Source organism: Populus euphratica, unplaced genomic scaffold (assembly GCF_000495115.2).
Source record: "Populus euphratica unplaced genomic scaffold, PopEup_1.0 scaffold89.1, whole genome shotgun sequence".
Taxonomy (NCBI): domain Eukaryota; kingdom Viridiplantae; phylum Streptophyta; class Magnoliopsida; order Malpighiales; family Salicaceae; genus Populus; species Populus euphratica.
Window position 1 is genome coordinate 613,563 of NW_011499970.1, and position 18,992 is coordinate 632,554.

At 37.3% G+C, this 18,992-nt stretch overlaps 2 protein-coding genes across 2 annotated transcripts; both read left to right on the plus strand.

The window, feature by feature from the left end:
* Positions 1–639: 639 nt before the first annotated feature.
* Positions 640–3,894, plus strand: LOC105139239 (GDSL esterase/lipase 1-like). The gene is made up of 5 exons (XM_011045613.1): positions 640–943; positions 2,601–2,722; positions 2,894–3,124; positions 3,221–3,482; positions 3,578–3,894. Exons 1-5 carry the CDS (start codon positions 697–699, stop codon positions 3,799–3,801), a joined length of 1,086 nt encoding a protein of 361 aa, XP_011043915.1. The 5' UTR covers positions 640–696; the 3' UTR covers positions 3,802–3,894.
* Positions 3,895–12,178: 8,284 nt separating this feature from the next.
* Positions 12,179–17,865, plus strand: LOC105139255 (uncharacterized). Its single transcript, XM_011045627.1, has 5 exons — positions 12,179–12,708; positions 12,781–14,080; positions 14,168–14,455; positions 16,237–16,628; positions 16,776–17,865. The coding sequence occupies exons 1-5, from the start codon at positions 12,179–12,181 to the stop codon at positions 17,863–17,865; spliced, it is 3,600 nt and encodes a 1,199-aa protein (XP_011043929.1).
* Positions 17,866–18,992: the final 1,127 nt, after the last annotated feature.

The window sequence follows — 18,992 nt, forward strand, 5'->3', positions numbered from 1 at the left end:
TATTACCTAGCCTAAAAACGTGTTATCATCCTCTAAATATTAGAAAAATTATTAACAATTTAACTTAACTTTTCAATGATTTATTTTTTAGTGTAATTAGTATTATTTCATTAATAATATCTAAAAACGTGTTATCATCCTCTAAATATTATAAAAATTATTAACAGTTTAACTTTTCAATGATTTATTTTTTAGTATAATTAGTATTATTTCATTAATAATATTTTAATTTAATATTAAAACATGAAATATATTTATAATTTTAAATCATTCTATAACCTAGGAAATATCCTTGTTCATCGCAAAAATATATATTTAGTGGTGATAGGTTAAAATAAATATAATATCTCATTCAAGATATTGCAAGAGTGATTGCGTACATATTTAATTAACCCCAAGCGCAACGTTTTCAAACAATTTTGATTTATTATATAAAAACCCATTTTCAAAAAGTCGCCGCCATTGAATTAGACTAGTGGTAACAAAAAACCATTCTTTAAACATTAGTCAATATTTTTCATTCAAGTATTACATAGTTAATAGTTAACAGACGAAAACTGGTTTGTTGATACACAGAATTAAGTATTCTAAAAAATAATACAGCTAAATTGATCAGAAATTGTGAGCTACATGATGGATTCTATATATGTGACCACAAAAGTGGAGTTGAAGAAGATAGAGTTAACCACTAAAAACATGGAGTCTTCGAGGTTCATTGATATTTGTTTCTTGGTGTTCTGTGCAAGTCTTGTCATCCCAACAAGAAGCCACAGTTACTCTCATGCTGCCTTGTTTATCTTTGGAGATTCGTTGTATGATGTTGGAAACAATAATTATCTCAAGAATGCTCTAGCTCGGGTGAATATCAAGCCATATGGACAAACCTTTTTCAAGTATCCCACCGGAAGAGCTTCTGATGGCCGATTAATTCCTGATTTTATTGGTAAGGACTATACTTAGGGATGTTCTTCATATAAAAGCTTCTTTGCTTCACTTTTTTGAATTGAATGGTTGGATATGATATTCTTGTTTCGAAATTCACTAGTTCAAAAATTATTGTCCTGCAAGCTAGTTATAGGATTGGTTTGCGTAACCCTTGCATCCCGAAAAGCAGGATTTCTTTTTTTTTTAAAAAAAAACAAAGTTGAGTGCATTGTGAGAAATAAGTAGATACTGCGGGAAGGATTTAACGATGGGGCATATTTTACTGTTTAGTGTTTATATTATACAGAAACTTGGCATTTAGGAGTCTGAACTTGGGTCAATCCAACTAGGGATGGAGTTAGAGCAAAATAAACGGGGTTATGTGAAAACAAACACCAAGGAGGATCGACATAGGCAAAACCAAGTTTTGAAAAGAAAAGGGCCCAACCAGGCCCAAGAAACGTAACCTTGCAATTGAGAAGAAAGGTAAGAAAATAGCGAGAAAGAAAGGGAAAAAAGGTATGGAAAACAAGGGAAAACAGACTACATAGCTCTAGTAGAGTTCTTTCGCCAGCACTTGTTATTCCACTACATGTATCTTGCCAAGACAAAGCCACCGCTACCACAAAGAGACCATCATCTACGGGTACAAGTGGCCTCACATGTTGTCAGACGATGACAGGCTTATGCACACACCAACGCATGTATGCACCAAAACATGTCATGCACATGCCAAACACATTAGTTTTTTTTTCTATTTCAATCCCTAATTCTTTAGGAACTCTCCAATTTAGTCCCTGAAGGTAACCAAATCAAACCCTATAATAGCCCAACCGAGGAGAGAAAAAGAAGAGAAGGGAACAAAAAGGAAAAAAAGAAAAGAAAAGTAGAAAGAAAATGGCCCTACAATCTCGTCCCAACCAAGCCCACCAAGAGAAGAGAAGGAGCGTTAGAAAAGAAAAAAGATAAAAAAAAATGATGTAAATTATATTTTTTTAATTTTTATATGGTTTTGATATATTGATATTAAAAATAATTTTTTTAAAAGAATAATATTTTAATATTTTTTTTTAAAATACTTTTAACGATTACCATATTTCCAAACTTACCTTTAGATTATAATTGACACATTAAATGATGTTCAAGGCACGCCTAGTCAACGCCACCGTCCTGAATTCTCCATTTTAAAAGCTACGAGAGCGGCACACGCTTGAATTTTCTATTTTACGAGTTAGTAGTACAACATACCACAATATATTTTTTTCACAGGGTGAGCGCTTCCCTAAACAATTAGTTTTACAGTTCAATTGTGCTGTTGTTTATCATAAAATAATTATTCTCCATGATTTCCCTCTAAGTAGGATGCACAGTATGTCCACAACCCTACCCCCACAAGGCAAATTCATGTGATCCCGTGGTATATAAATATAGGTATGGGACACAACACAGGGAAACAGATCCACACAGAGCTTATGCAACGTCCACAACACATTCTTCTACATTTTCGTTCTTCTTCCTTCATTCATTATTTTTCCCAAATGCTTCCCCTTATTCTATATAGAGGTTAATGGATATATCAACACATTGTGATGTTAATGGTTTATTTTGTTCTTTAAAACTTATTATTATCGACACAAAATGTTTTTTGCAAAATGATGCTTGTAATTTTGCTGCAGCTGAGTTCGCAAAGCTGCCATTAATTCCACCATATTTGCAACCTGGAAACCGTCAATTCATTAATGGAGTCAACTTCGCATCAGGGGGAGCTGGTGCTCTTGTTGAAACTAATCAACGACGGGTATGTGGTCCAGTTGCCTAGCTAGGCCTCTCTCTTTTTTTATGTGTCCAGGTTAAGATCATCATCAACAAACTAGAAACTTGCTACTTGTTGGAGTGGATTTTGCTTATTGTGATTATTTATACTAATTAATCATGTTTTATCACTTTCTCCTGTTTGGTTCTTTCGAAGGTGATAGACCTTAAAACTCAACTTAGGAATTTCAAGAATATAGAGAAGCAGCTAAGAGAAAAAGTTGGAGTTGCAGAGGTTAAGACATTATTATCCAAAGCTGTTTACATATTCAGCATTGGAAGTAATGACTACTATGTACCTTTCGCCACAAACTCGACTGTGCTTCAATCCTACTCCCAAGAAGAGGTTGTCAAGATGGTTATCGGCAACATAACAACAGTGATCCAAGTAATTAACATGTTATAAGAGCACACAAATTATTTCTTTGTTTCATTTTTCTCCCGAGGTCATTAAACTATGATTGCATCAATTTTGCTTTTTCAGGAAATATATAAGATTGGGGGAAGGAAATTTGGACTCTCAAAGTTGACACCATTGGGTTGTGATCCCGCCTTGAGAGCGCTAAAACTAGCTACCACAGGTGGCTCCGGCTGCATGGATGAAGCAAATATGCAAGCAAAACTACACAATATAGCTCTCCCCGAAGTTCTCAAAGAGCTTGAGAGCAACCTAAAAGGATTTAAATATTCAATTTTTGATTGTTACACTACAACAGATGAAAGACTCAATAAGCCTTCAAAATATGGTAAAGAGCTCCCTATTTTTTCTTATCCTGAACTGTTAGGATTATTTTATTCCAATTTTACTTTCTTTTCTTTTTCCCATTTAATTTGTGTGAAGGTTTCAAAGAGGTGAAGATGGCATGTTGTGGCAGTGGTCCGTACAGAGGCTCCTTCACTTGCGGCCTGAAAGGATACCAATTGTGCGATAACGTTAGCGAATATCTCTACTTCGATGCAGTTCATCCAACCGAGAAGGCCAACTATCAATTTGCAAAGCTAATGTGGAAGGGAAGTACTGAAGTTGTCAAACCTTACAACCTTAAAACACTATTTGAAATGTAGCTAAAAACTTGTCCAAATGATCCAGCTTGTACCAGACACAGTCAATAAATCTTCCATAATTCTGCACACCAATAAATATTCAAGCGGAACATCCTATCTGCTGATTTGTTTGAAATTATGACTAATGTTCTTTCTTCTCTGTTCTTTTATTTTCTTTTATTTTACTTGCAATCTAAACTAACTGATACAGGCCAAAGGCTTGCTTTCGAGGGTGTGTGGTGTGTGAGAGTGATGCAATGTATATCGAAATAAAGAATTAGAGATTTTCAAGTTCGAAGGTTACAACCCCTAAACGGTAAAAAAAACTTTGTTTCCATACTTTTTGAAATTCAATTATTCTTAAAACTGTTATAAAAATAAATACAAAATGTTTAAATAAAAAGAAATTACAAAATGTTTAAACATGTGATAAACCAACTTAGCTAATTAAAATCAAATCAAATCAAATTAAAATTCTAAAATTTAACTAGAAAAGAAATTCAAATATAATAAGTAAAATAAAGAATGATCTCAAACAACAAGTTTTTATTCCAATTTGATCACAATTCTATCCTCAGCTAATTATACTATAAAATAAACTAATAGTTAGATAAAAAATTGTGTTTGTTTTACTAAAACAACTCGTTTGACGCATTTAGAACTTTTCTTGAACTTGTTGATACTTGTCAAAGAAACCATATATGCATATAAAAATATGGTTGAGGTCTAGATTGGTTTCTTGGTTATAAAATAATTGAGTCTGACAAGGAGCATGCATATATATATATATATAAATAAATATAAAATTTGTGATTTGAAATCACACCTCTTCCCCTGGTATTATTAAACTAAAAAAACTCTGTGGTTAGGGTCAAAACCCAGAATTGAAATATAAAATTTGCAGTCTCTACCTATATCAGCTTATTTCATATCTGATCTGATAATAAATGGAAATCAGCATGTCCATATCAGATGGGTACATCTCAGCGTACAAAGTACAGTAAGGCTAATACTGGTGGATCAAACGGGTTTCGACTTTCAAAATTTTTCATCTGTGACTTGTTGTAATTTTAGCTTGCAACAAAATGTGAGTGCATCTTTCATGTGGGGGCGATTTTCTTATAATTGTTTAGAGAGAGACCATAGTCTAAAGACAGCAGTTACAACTTATTGTTGAATTTTGAGGACAACTGGAGTGAGATACTAGAGGCATTGTGTAGAAACATAAATTTTCTACCAATCAAATTTCACCATGTGTTATTTTATTCTTTAAAAGAAAGGATAAAATAAAATTGAAATAAATGACATGGAAAATAAATGAGCCTTCATATATTTCTTGGCCAATGAAAAGTTGACACTTGGGATAAGATATTCAAGTTATCTTGTCATAAATTCAAGATCCCATCATATATCTTTTCATAAATACAAGATCATGTTAATAAATATCAACCAATAAAATTATGCCATGTGGCATTGAAAAAGGACCTGAAAGCCCCTACATATCTCTATAAATAGAGGGCCTCAACCTAAAGGAAAAGGATTCCGGGGAGATACAAATTTGCTTCAAGACAAGCTCTTCAAGCAAGGAAGCTGTCTCTCTCTCTTCAAGCAAGGAAGCTCTCTCTCAAAGAGTTCTCAAGCCTCCTTCATCTACGGTTAAAGCCTACAAAGAACGAAGCTCTGTTGGATCAAGCCAAAACGCCCCATAAGAGTTTTTCAACAACACTTTGAAGACGAATCAAAGGTACTCTTCAAAGCATCAAATCATCAAATCTTGCTTCGCAATACACGCCCAAATTTGCGTTCTTGCAAAGCACGAATCTTGGCTTGATTACTCAAATGAATCAAGTCACCATACATCAAATCTAAGGGAAGAATCAGAGGATTGTCATATTCTTTTGAAAGAATATATTACATAGAGATTGTACCCATTCATATATTAATAAAATCATATATTTGTACACGTGTGCTTGTTTAATTTCAGGTGCTCAAAATTGTGTCTACAAATTTCTGGCGACTCCATTGGGGACATCTTTACCTCTCATCTCTTCCCTTCAAGAAAGAATTTTCAACAAACTCTCAATGGCAACTAGGAGGAACATTATCACCATTGTTGCTTCGAAAAGTAACAAGGCCACTGATTCAAGTCACCAACATACTATTGAAGATTCTTCAACACCGCCACTGAAAACAAAATCCATCGTCGAATTGTATGAACAAACTAAGCCGACTCTCAAGTTGACATCAACTTCGAATGCAAGAGGGGCACCAGATCTCGCCTCGAAAATAAAGCCACAAGCAACTCCACTACAAGAGTCTAGTGGGGCGCGCGAAATTCTTTTCGGCACTCAAGGCGACTTCGACAATTCACCTATGGAAACTTCTCCGTGTCAATCACCAAGTAAGGCTTCGGGTTTTGGCACCATGTCAGTAATGATGACCGAGACAACATCTTTAGAGGATCAAGTGGCTAACTTGACAAAACTCGTCGAGGGGTTTTCGACTTCATTCAAGGCGAAAGACCACGAGATAGCAAAGTTGATGAACAAACTTGAGATCTTGAATGAAGGAGGCCAAACCTCGACTACCAAGGCTTTTCAAGCAAATCAACTAGATGTCATTGAGGAGTCTGCAACTGGAGCTGCGAAGAATGTACGCAATATTACTGATGGCATATTCACCACAAATCAACTAAAAGAACTCATCAAGGAAGCCATCACAGACCAAGTGGAAAGTTCAATTCAACCCTCGTATTCATATGCGAAGCCGTACACCCAAAGAATCGACATATTAAAGATGCCACTAAGTTACCAACCACCAAAGTTTCAACAATTCGATGGCAAGGGAAATCCTCGGCAACACGTAGCTCACTTTATGGAGACTTGCAACAATGCCGGAACTAATGGTGATCTCATGGTAAAACAGTTTGTTCGTTCCTTAAAAGGTAATGCCTTTGACTGGTACACTGACTTGGAGTCTGGCTTGATTGATACTTGGGAGCAGTTAGAGCGCGAGTTTCTTAACCGCTTTTATAGCACTCGTCGCGTGGTTAGCATGATTGAACTCACTAATGCACGTTAATGGAAGGAAGAGCCTGTCATCGACTACATTCATCGGTGGAGAAACCTTAGCCTCAACTGTAGAGATCGGCTCACCGAAACTTCTGCGCTAGACATGTGTATTCAAGGGATGCATTGGGGACTACGCTATATTCTACAAGGCATCAAACCAAAGTCTTTTGAAGAATTGGCTACTCGTGCACACGATATGGAACTTAGCATTACGGCGGCTGAAAGTTCATTATTACCTATGCAAGAGCCTAAAAGAAATAAGCCTGAAGGTCGTAGATTTGGAAAGAGCACTCTAAAAGTTGAGGGAAAGCAATCTTTAGTAGTTAACTCAGCTATTGTAAGGGTACCAACTGGATTTAAGAGGAATGATCATGCAACGCCGACTACTTTTCAAAAGGGTGAAAGAAAGAAACCATCCTTGAAAGAGCGACAAGAAAAAGTGTATCCATTCCTGACTCAGACATATCTAGGATGTTGGATGATCTGCTTGAGGCAAATATCATTGAGTTGCCAGAAGTGAAACGCCTTGAAGAAGCAAACCAAGTAGATAATCCGAATTATTGCAAATATCATTACTTAATCAGTCATCCTGTAGAGAAGTGTTTTGTGTTGAAAGACAAGATCATGAGGCTACACGAGAATGGAGATATTGTCTTTGATGATGAAATAACAGCCTCTAATATCATAACCACGGTCAATTTAGGACCATGTCAATCACTCCCTACAATAAGTTTCGGCTCCTTTGAACCTATAAGACTTGATGCCATTTTCCCGATGAGCTTCGCTACATCCTTAAGTCTAACTCCATGCATAACCCTCGCACCTCAAGTTGACAACTTGAAGCCTAATTCATTTGAAAATTATGATGATGAAGGATGGACTTTAGTCACGCGTAAAAGAGGAAGAAAGAAGCACATGCAGATGACAAAGCCAACTAGAATAAGAATGTCAATGGTGAGGAAGCTAATTGATGAGCCGATACGTCGAAAGACTGAACGAAAGTCCACGCCAGCTAGAAAGGAGAGTTTTTCAATGCAAAGTCTAAGAAAACCCGTTACACTGAATGAGCACATGCCAATAAAGATGAGAAGAGTTGAAAATGTACTTGTTACTTGCTATCAGGTTGATGAAGAGAAAAATCTTATTGAACCTGTCATGAAGGAAGGTTATGATGACTCTTCAAATTTATGTCATGGTGTATGCACAATAGAGATATCCTTCAGCGATGAAGACTTGTTGCTTGGATCAAAACTCCATAACCGACCTCTTTTCATGAAAGGATATGTTGATGAAAAGATGGTGAATCGTATCTTGGTGGATGATGGCTCAGCGGTCAATATATTACCTCTTAAGACTATGAAAGAGCTAGGGATTCCTATGGATGAACTTTTCCCAAGTCATCTGATGATTCAAGGTTTTAATCAAGGTGGACAAAACGCCATTGGAAAGATAAGACTCGCAATGCACATGGAAGATATGGAATCCAATGCACTTTTCCATGTCATAGATGCCAAAACTACTTACAATATGTTGCTTGGGCGACCATGGATGCATGAAAATGGTATCATCTCCTCAACACTCCACCAATGTTTTAAGTATTGTCGAGATGGACAAATAAGAAAGATAGTGGCGGACACCGACCCCTTCACCATAGCTGAAGCTCACTTTGCAGACGCAAAATTCTATTTCAAGTCAAATGTGATTGAAGAGCTACGATCCCCACCTGACCATCTAGGAGAGGGAAGAATTGACTCCAAAAGCTCAAAAGGGCATAAGTCATCTGCAAATGAAAGGGTGTCTCAGCCGATAAGGAATCAAGGAAAAGAAAAGGTGGTAGAAAACTTTGTTAACAATAAACTACCACGTAAAGCTACAATACTCCGATATATCCCAGTATCAGCAAGAAAAGAGGGTCAATCTTCTTTTGCCAAGGATGAAGAGAAGATCAATAAGGGGCTTGAAAACTTAACCTTGCTAGCTACTAATCTCGCCTTGAATAAGGTCTCAAAACCTTTATTAAAAGGGTTCGTTCATCAAACCGAGTTGGTGGTGATAAATCCTAGAGGACTCCCTGATAAACGGGCGAATGACTTTGATCCCAATGCTTATAAGCTTTTAGCCAAGGCTGGTTATAGTCATGAGGACATCAATAAGTTAGCGAAGGATGGTGATACTACTCAACTTGAAGGTAAACAAGTTTCTACAAAGACTAAAAAGGCATGGAGAGAGAAGAAAACTTACGGAAAAACTTTAAGGGCTGGTCTTGGATACGAGTCTTCCATATCGCTACATTTTCATATTAATAAAGAAGCCTCACAATACATAAGTGTGGAAGAAGTGAAGGACAAACAACAAAATCAGTTGGCACCTCTTAGAGCTTCAGTCTGGGATCGTCTTGGTGGAACTACAAGTTGTGCTCCTGTTTTTGCCAGGATTGGAACCCAAAATAATGGAAAGGCGCTAAAACGCACATCAGTCTTTGCAAGACTTGAACAATCCATGTCAAAAGATAACAAGCATACACTCGATCATCAATCAAGTTCGATGAGTGATTTAAAGGTTCTTCGTAGCAAAATACCTTCACGCATGAAGAGACAATGTGAATAGGTGGTGAGTGCTGAGGAGACATTGAAAGGGAAAACATGCACAATAGTGATGACAAACCCCTATAATGAAGAAAAGGAAGATGAAATAATGTGTCTCACTTCAAATCACATCACTATTGAAGAAGATGATAATGATAAGTTTGTCGTCGAAGAAGATGTTGAGGAAGCTCTGCCTTCCCTTGAATCAGAAAATAAGCCTACAATGGATGAACTTAAAGAGGTTAACTTGGGAACTGTTGAAAACCCACGACCAACCTTTATCAATGCAAATTTATCACCTGAAGAGGAAGCAAATTACATGGAACTTTTGATGGAGTATCGAGATGTCTTTGCTTGGTCCTATGATGAAATGCCTGGTTTAGACCCAAGGGTTGTTGTCCACCAACTAGCAGTAAAACATGGGGCTAGACCTGTAAAACAAACTCAGTGTCGCTTCCGTCCTGAACTCATATCACAGATTGAGGTTGAAGTCAATAAACTTATCCAGGCAGGTTTCATTCGTGAGGTTAAGTATCCTACATGGATTTCAAATATTGTGCCAGTAAAAAAGAAGAATGGCCAAATGCGAGTTTGCGTGGATTTTCGAGACCTTAACAATGCTTGTCCCAAAGATGACTTTCCACTTCCAATTACCGAGATCATGGTCGACGCTACCACAGGTCATGGGAGATTAACCTTTATGGATGGTTCATCTGGCTATAATCAAATTCGAATGGCACCCACAGATGAGGAGAAGACGACCTTCCGAACTCCGAAAGGGATATATTGCTATAAAGTTATGCCTTTTGGCTTAAAGAATGCAGGTGCCACTTATCAAAGGGCGATGCAGAAGATTTTTGATGATATGCTTCACCAACATGTTGAATGCTATGTTGACGACCTCGTGGTGAAATCAAAAGAAAAAGAAAATCATTTGCAAGATCTTCGTTTGGTATTTGAACAATTACGTCGATTCCAGCTAAAAATGAACCCACTAAAATGCGCATTTGGTGTGTCATAACCCAATTCTGGGTTATTCCTCAATTTTGATCCATATTTTGATAACTTTTTAGAAAAAAATCCAAAAAATAGAGAAAAACAATGAAAATCCAAAAAATACATTTTTAAACATATTTGCATAATTTTTAGCATTTTCAACATCATCTTAGAAGAATTTAATTTTTCAAAGATATTTGGAACGCGTTCAAATTTTAACGCGTTATTTTTAAAATCATTGATTTTTCTCATTGAGTTGATGTTGATATTGCTTGTTTTTGAAAAAATATAAAAAAATAAAAATTTATAAAAAAATAAAATTGAGGGACTAATTTTGAAATCCAAGCAATATTTTGCCTATAAATAGCAACCTTTAACACAAAGAAAGGGGGGGTAATTTTGACAAAACAAAGGAGAAAAGAAACCCTAAAACACAAAAAACCCTAATATTTTTCTCTAGAGCCGCCGCCCCCCTCACCCCCCTCAAACCTGTCAGCTTCGCCGGACGATTTCTCACTCGTCTACCGTTGGATCGACGTGAAATTTGAGTATGTTGTGCGTCCCTATGTTTACTACAAACTGACCGGAGCGATCATTCATCTTTGAAACCACAAGAGAAATATTACCATTTGAATATTTCTGGACAAACCCCTCTCGGAACAGTTAGAGCCGCCGGCCTATTTATCCATTATTCACCGTTGGATCAACCTGAGTTTTGGATATGTGATGCGTATGGGTGTATTGCACATTCTGAACGGTGGAGATGAGATAGAACCCATCCAAAAAGGTGTTATGCGTGTTTAACAGTGGCTCGCCAGTCTCAGGTCAGTTTCGGTCTAACTCCGATCGTGGGAGATCCAACCGTTAACTCCAGCTGATATTTGGGTATATGCTGCCTGAGATATCGTTTTATCATTTCACCGTTGGGATTTGTTATTGTTTCAATGGTTGTTGAGTAATGGTCGTCGGAAAATTTGCCCAGAATCTGTCATGGCTGCCGATTTGGAAACCCAAATCACAACACCCACCGCCGGCGCCGGAAGACAGAGAAGAGGAAGACGGCCGATCTACTGGTTCTGCCACCTCCGGCAGCGGCGGCGCGTGGAGGAAACGGTTGGAGTTTGATGCAATTTTTGGAGTTTTAGGGACTGTTTTGTAAATTTTAAATTATTTAATGTAATTTTTATTTAGCTTTGGATTTTTATAATTTGTAATGTGGATGTAAAAAAAAAAAGGAAAAGAAAAGAAAAAAAGAAAAAGAAAAAGAATAAAAAAATGCATGTGTGTGTGTGTTTGTATTTGTCTCATGAATGTTTTCTTTTTATTTATGATAAAATTGCAGAGAATAAAGAAGAATTTAATATTTTGATTGGATCGCGGTGTAGAAGTACAAACTTGTATGGAAGTTGTATTTCTAAAATCCGATGAAAAGATAAAATTTTTAAAACTTCTTTAACACATCAAGTCCATGAAGCAGCTTACCTCAGGTAGGGCGTGTTAGGGGTGCTAAGACCTTCCCTAACCACAACCGGTCCCTTACCTGCGAATCTCTGACAAGACCAGTACAACCGGGTTTCCTAGTAACCTTCAATTAAATACTAGGTGGTGACTCCTAACGAATCCAACAAGATCAAATCAAATAATAATGATGAAAAATCATCAGAGCCGACGCCGCGTGGATTTTTTTTGACGTGCGACATGGTGTGTCAAGTGTCTCAGCTGATGAGGAATCAAGGAAAAGAAAAGATGGTAGAAAACTTTGTTAACAATAAACTACCACGTAAAGCCATAGTACTCCGATATATCCCAGTATCAGCAAGAAAAGAGGGTCAATCTTCTTTTGCCAAGGATGAAGAGAAGATCAATAAGGGGCTTGAAAACTTGACCTTGCCAGCTACTAATCTTGCCTTGAACAAGGTCTCAAAACCTTTATTAAAAGGGTTCGTTCATCAAACCGAGTTGGTGGTGATAAATCCTAGAGGACTCCCTAATAAACAGGCGAATGGCTTTGATCCCAATGCTTATAAGCTTTTAGCTAAGGCTGGTTATAGTCGTGAGGACATCAATAAGTTAGCGAAGGATGGTGATACTACTCAACTTGAAGGTAAACAAGTTTCTACAAAGACTAGAAAGGCATGGAGAGAGAAGAAAACTTACGGCAAAACTTTAAGGGCTGGTCTTGGATACGAGTCTTCCACACCGCTACATTTTCAGATTAATAAAGAAGCCTCACAATACATAAGTGTGGAAGAAGTGAAGGACAAACAACAAAATCAGTTGGCACCTCTTAGAGCTTCAATCTAGGATCGTCTTGGTGGAACTACAAGTCGTGCTCCTGTTTTTGCCAGGATTGGAACCCAAAATAATGGAAAGGCGCTAAAACGCACATCAGTCTTTGCAAGACTTGGACAATCCATGTCAAAAGATAACAAGCATACACTCGATCATCAATCAAGTTCGATGAGTGATTTAAAGGTTCTTCGTAGCAAAATACCTTCACGCATGAAGAGACATTGTGAATGGGTGGTGAGTGCTGAGGAGACATTGAAAGGAAAAGCACGCACAATAGTGATGACAAACCCCTATAATGAAGAAAAGGAAGATGAAATAATGTGTCTCACTTCAAATCACATCACTATTGAAGAAGATGATAATGATAAGTTTGTCATCGAAGAAGATGTTGAGGAAGCTCTACCTTCCCTTGAATCAGAAAATAAGCCTACAATGGATGAACTTAAAGAGGTTAACTTGGGAACTGTTGAAAACCCACGACCAACCTTTATCGATGCAAATTTATCACCTGAAGAGGAAGCAAATTACATGGAACTTTTGATGGAGTATCGAGATGTCTTTGCTTGGTCTTATGATGAAATGCCAGGTTTAGACCCAAGGGTTGTAGTCCACCAACTAGCAGTAAAACATGGGGCTAGACCTGTAAAACAAACTCAGCGTCGCTTCCGTCCTGAACTCATATCACAGATTGAGGTTGAAGTCAATAAACTTATCCAGACAGGTTTCATTCGTGAGGTCAAGTATCCTACATGGATTTCAAATATTGTGCCAGTAAAAAAGAAGAATGGCCAAATGCGTGTTTGCGTGGATTTTCGAGACCTTAACAATGCTTGTCCCAAAGATGACTTTCCACTTCCAATTACCGAGATCATGGTCGATGCTACCACAGGTCATGGGAGATTAACCTTCATGGACGGTTCATCTGGCTATAATCAAATTCGAATGGCACCCGCAGATGAGGAGAAGATGGCCTTCCGAACTCCGAAAGGGATATATTGCTATAAAGTTATGCCTTTTGGCTTAAAGAATGCAGGTGCCACTTATCAAAGGGCGATGCAGAACATTTTTGATGATATGCTTCACCAACATGTTGAATGCTATGTTGACGACCTCGTGGTGAAATCAAAAGAAAAAGAAAATCATTTGCAAGATCTTCGTTTGGTATTTGAACGATTACGTCGATTCCAGCTAAAAATGAACCCACTAAAATGCGCATTTGGTGTGTCATCAGGCAAATTCCTAGGGTTTATAGTTCGACATCAAGGGATTGAGATTGACCAGTCTAAGATTGAAGCCATTCTAAAAATGCCGGAGCCAAGAAACATCCATGAGTTGAAGAGTCTCCAAGGAAAGTTGGCCTATATACGGAGATTTATTTCTAACTTAGCGGGTCGATGTCAACCATTCACCCACTTAATGAAGAAGGATACGTCATTCTATTAGGATGAAGCTTGTACTAATGCCTTCAACAAGATAAAAAAATACTTGTTGAATCCGCCTGTCCTTCAAGCACCGGTACCGAGACGCCCACTTATCCTCTATATTGCACCTCAAATACATTCCTTAGGGGTGTTGTTGGTGCAACAAAATGATGAAGGCAAGGAAAGTGCTCTCTACTACCTTAGTAGGACATTAAATGGGGCTGAACTGAACTATTCTCCAATAGAGAAGACATGTCTAGCATTAATGTTTGCAATAAAGAAGCTAAGGCATTACCTCCAAGCGCATTCAGTAAGACTAATCTCCCGAGCTGACTGACACGACTAAAAGGTTGATGTCTTCTCCCAAGTGCAGGAGTGTCGAAGTAATAAATAACCCGGCAAGACCGGGGTCGAACCACAGGGAGGTTAATTGTACAAATTATAAACAACAATTATAAAATAACAATAACAACAACAGTAATAATAATAATAATAATAATAATAATAGTATTAATAGTAGTAGTAATAATAATAATAATAATAATAATAATAATAATAATAAAGAAAGAGAAGAAGAAGAAGATGATGATGATGAGAACTTAGAGATGAAATATTAATGTAAGGATTAAACAATAATAATAACAAATGTCAAGGTTAGAGATTCCACTAATGGTATATCAAACAAGTATAGTATAAACTCTTATTATTGAATTGGAAACCACACACAAAGGAGGTTCCAATCAGATTATATATTGTTAACATGATTACATTAGTCATCTTATTCAATTAATGCTAATACTTGTAAATCTCGTCAAGCATTCATGATTATAACTTATGTTAACAACAAATCAAGTTCCTTTCATAGCTCAGGTGTCGGTTATACCATACAGTATGAGCTATGAGAGTGCCAAGCATTTGTTGTACCAAGTGTTATACAACATAAATCAAGATTAATCATTTAACAAGCAAAGTATTAAAGAGTGAACAAGATAACAAATATAAAACATGTTAGTATCAAACATTAAAGTCCATATTAAGTTTACATTATACTTATTCTTACACCATTAGTGTAACCTTTTCACCTTGACATAACTAACTTAGCTAGACATAATGAAAGAAAGCAAAATAGATAAACAAAATAAGAACATAAAAGTTAACTAAGTAAAGGAAAGGAAATGAAAGGCATAAACTTAATATTAATGAAAGCAAAGCATAAACATTACAAAAAATACAAAGAGAGAAAGGAAGAGCATGATCTTGATCTGGAAACCAAGATGCCTAAATGCATGGCAAATGCCTCCTTTTATAGGCCAAAATTGGGAACTATTGATTTGATGACTAATTGATAAGTGGGTGGCCAACTTTTGACTTGGTGACAATCCTTATCTTCTCTTGTCTGCCCAAAACGTCATTGATAACGTCAAAATTGGAGCCAGGTCCAAACATGAAAGTTGTAGGCAATTGTCTCAGCTTTCTTGTGTAAAACATTCAGCTCATTTGGACTTCTAGAACTCCAGATATGGCCAAAATACCGAACAGTGCTCGGGCTGGAAGACAGATTCGGGCTTCTTTGTTGTTGCTACAATTTGGACTTGATAATGGCCTTTTTAGATCTTGGGCTCCATATGAAAGTTGTAGGCCTATGTCTTACCTTTCCATCCATATAAATTGGACCTAAATCTGAGATCTGTAGCTCCAGATATGACCCAATTACCGAACAATGTTCCGGTTTGGATTGCACCGACATCTCTTTTCTAAGTTTGGCCATCTCTTTATCCTTGCAATTTAAGTTCTTAAAGTCATCAATCAATCCTTTCATTTATGTGATAGGCCTGCATTAAAAATAGACATTTACCACAAATTAAAGGTATCTTATATTATTAGATATATTATTATAAAACATGCTTTAGTTAAGGAGTTATTGATACTTCAAGTGCAAAATGATGATATAAAACCATGACAAAAATGCACTTTTAAGTACTAATCACTGACCCTCTCAAGTACATCATCTTAAGACCAGTACTATTAGGAAGATTGGTAAAATGGGCTTTATTACTTCAAGAATTTGAAATTGTTTACGTCTCACAAAAGGTTATCAAGGGGCAAGCACTAGCTGATTTTCTCGCTGATTATCCTATTCCTGATGAATGGAAGTTCTCTGAAGACCTGCCTGATGAGGACGTTTTGTTTATTGAAATGTCAGAACCATGGAAAATGTTCTTTGATGGCGCAGCACGACAAGATGAAGCCGGGGCTGGGGTTATATTCATCACACCGGAAGGAGAGGTCTTGCCTTTCTCCTTTTCACTTACCGAATGTTGTTCTAATAACATGGCCGAATATCAAGCCTTGATTCTTGGGTTGGAAATGGCAGTGAATATAAAGATGTATCGCCTTAAAGTTTTTGGGGATTCTCAATTAGTCATCAGACAACTCCTCTCACTATATGAAGTCAAAAAGCCAGAGTTCATCCCATATCACAAGTATGCACTTAAACTGATAACATCACTTGATTGTGTCACTTTAGAACATGTGCCATGAAAAGAGAATAAGCAAGTCGATGCCTTAGCAAATCTTGCGTCAATATTAGCATCATGTAGTGAGGAGATAAAAGTCCCTGTATGTCAAAGATGGGTCGTTCCACCGCTAAATCATGACATAGAAGAGAAAGAACAAGTGGGTATAGTTTCTGTATACGAGATTGAAAGAGAAGACTGGTGTCAGCCACTTATCGATTATTTGAGACATGGAAAGCTACCTAAAGACCTACGTCATAAGACAGAGGTGAGGCGAAGAGCTTCTCGCTTCATATACTTTCAAGGCACTCTTTACCGACGTTCTTTTGACGGAGTCTTTTTGCGTTGTCTCGGAGAAGAAGAAGCAACAAAAGCACTAGAGGAAACTCACTCAGGGATCTGTGGAGCACACCAATCACGCCCTAAACTTCACTTCCGGATCAAAAGAATGGGATATAAATGGCCGACAATGGTAAAGGATTGCATAGACTATGCTAGAAAATGTCAAAGTTGTCAATTGCATGCTAATTTGATCCATCAGCCACCCGAGCCTTTACACCCGATAGTTGCCTCTTGGCCCTTTGATGCTTGGGGACTTGATGTGGTAGGACCATTACTGAAAAGCTCTGGGGGGCATCTTTACATATTGGCTGCAACAGATTACTTCTCAAAGTGGGCAGAAGCTGCAGCATTAAAAGAGGTCAAGAAAGAGACAGTTGTAAACTTCATTCGAACAAACATCATTTACTGTTATGGGGTACCAAGATACATCATAACTGATAATGGAAAGGAGTTATACAATACAGCCATGAACAAGTTGTGTGCACAATTCAGCTTCAAACAGCATAACTCTTCTATGTACAATGCTCCGGCTAATGGTTTGACAGAAGCCTTTAACAAGACTTTATGCAACATTCTCAAGAAGGTGGTGAATCGCTCGAAGAAGGACTGGCATGAGAGAATTGGGGAGGCGTTATGGGCTTATCGTACTACATTCCGAACACCAACTCAAGCTACTCCATATTCCTTGGTATACGGGGTCGAAGCTGTTCTTCCACTAGAATGTCAAATTCCATCTTTGAGAATCGCAATCCAAGAAGGACTTTCCAATGAAGACAATGTTCGTATACGCCTTGAAGAGCTTAAAGCTTTAGATGAAAAACATCTTGAGGCACAACAACGATTAGAATGTTATCAAGCATGACTTTATAGGGCTTTCAACAAGAAGGTGCGACCACGCTCATTCCAAGAAGGAGATCTTGTCTTGGCAGTACGACGCCCAATAATCATGTCAAAACGCATGGGCAACAAATTCCTCTCCAAATGGGATGGCCCTTATGTGGTTCAAGAAGTCTACACCAATGGAGCTTACAAAATTATCGCTGAGAATGGATTGAAGATTGGGCCTATCAATGGCAAATTCTTGAAAAGATACTATACTTGAAATCTGATGTAGCTCCTGGCCCGCACGAGCTAAAACTGTGAAAGGCACAAAAAAAAAATTGAACTACATTATGACTTGATCCTTTATCCACAAAGGTACGTAGGCAACTCAGAATCCATTCTGGGTACAGTCACAAAAAAAGGTCTTTGATAAAAAAAAACAAAAAAAAATGTTTTGAACTACGTTGTGACTTGATCCTTTATCCATAAAGGTACGTAGGCAACTTAGAATTTATTCTAAGTATAGTCGCACATCATCCTTTAAAAGCTATTTGAGCCAATATGATTGTTCACATGAAAAAAAGAGGGATAAATAAACCTCAAAACACAATCATAACATGAAAATCCAGGTAACAAGACACAAGTGAAGGTAAAATATAGACTTTATTAATAGAAAGAAGAATTCTATTACATAAAGTATGTAGCCTCAACAGAAAGTCACAAGCTGGTGTTACCAAAACAAAAAAATTCCAAAGCATAAGAAACCATTATCATACTACGATTTCCAGCTATGTCCTGCTAACTCCTTTTGTTTGGTCTCCAACAATCCTTTCAATTTTTGAAGAATGGTTGCATCAGTTTCACTTATCACAGGGGAAGAGGATAGTGTGGTGATCTCTGCTCGAATGCTGGAGGTAATGATTTTCCTCTCAAAAAGTTTTTCATCACACGCCTTAAGAGATGACTCTAACTCAGTCTTCTTACTCTGCAACTCCATTAATTGTTTCGCTATTTTTGTTATCTCAGCATGAGTGGTGGAAATAGATTTAGATGCCTCGTCTTCAAAAGCTTTTGAATCTTTAAGTTGCACTTCAAGCTTTTCAACATCTAAGGCTCGTTGCTCTGATGTCATCATAGGAGATAATGAAGCCTTTAAGTGGATAAACT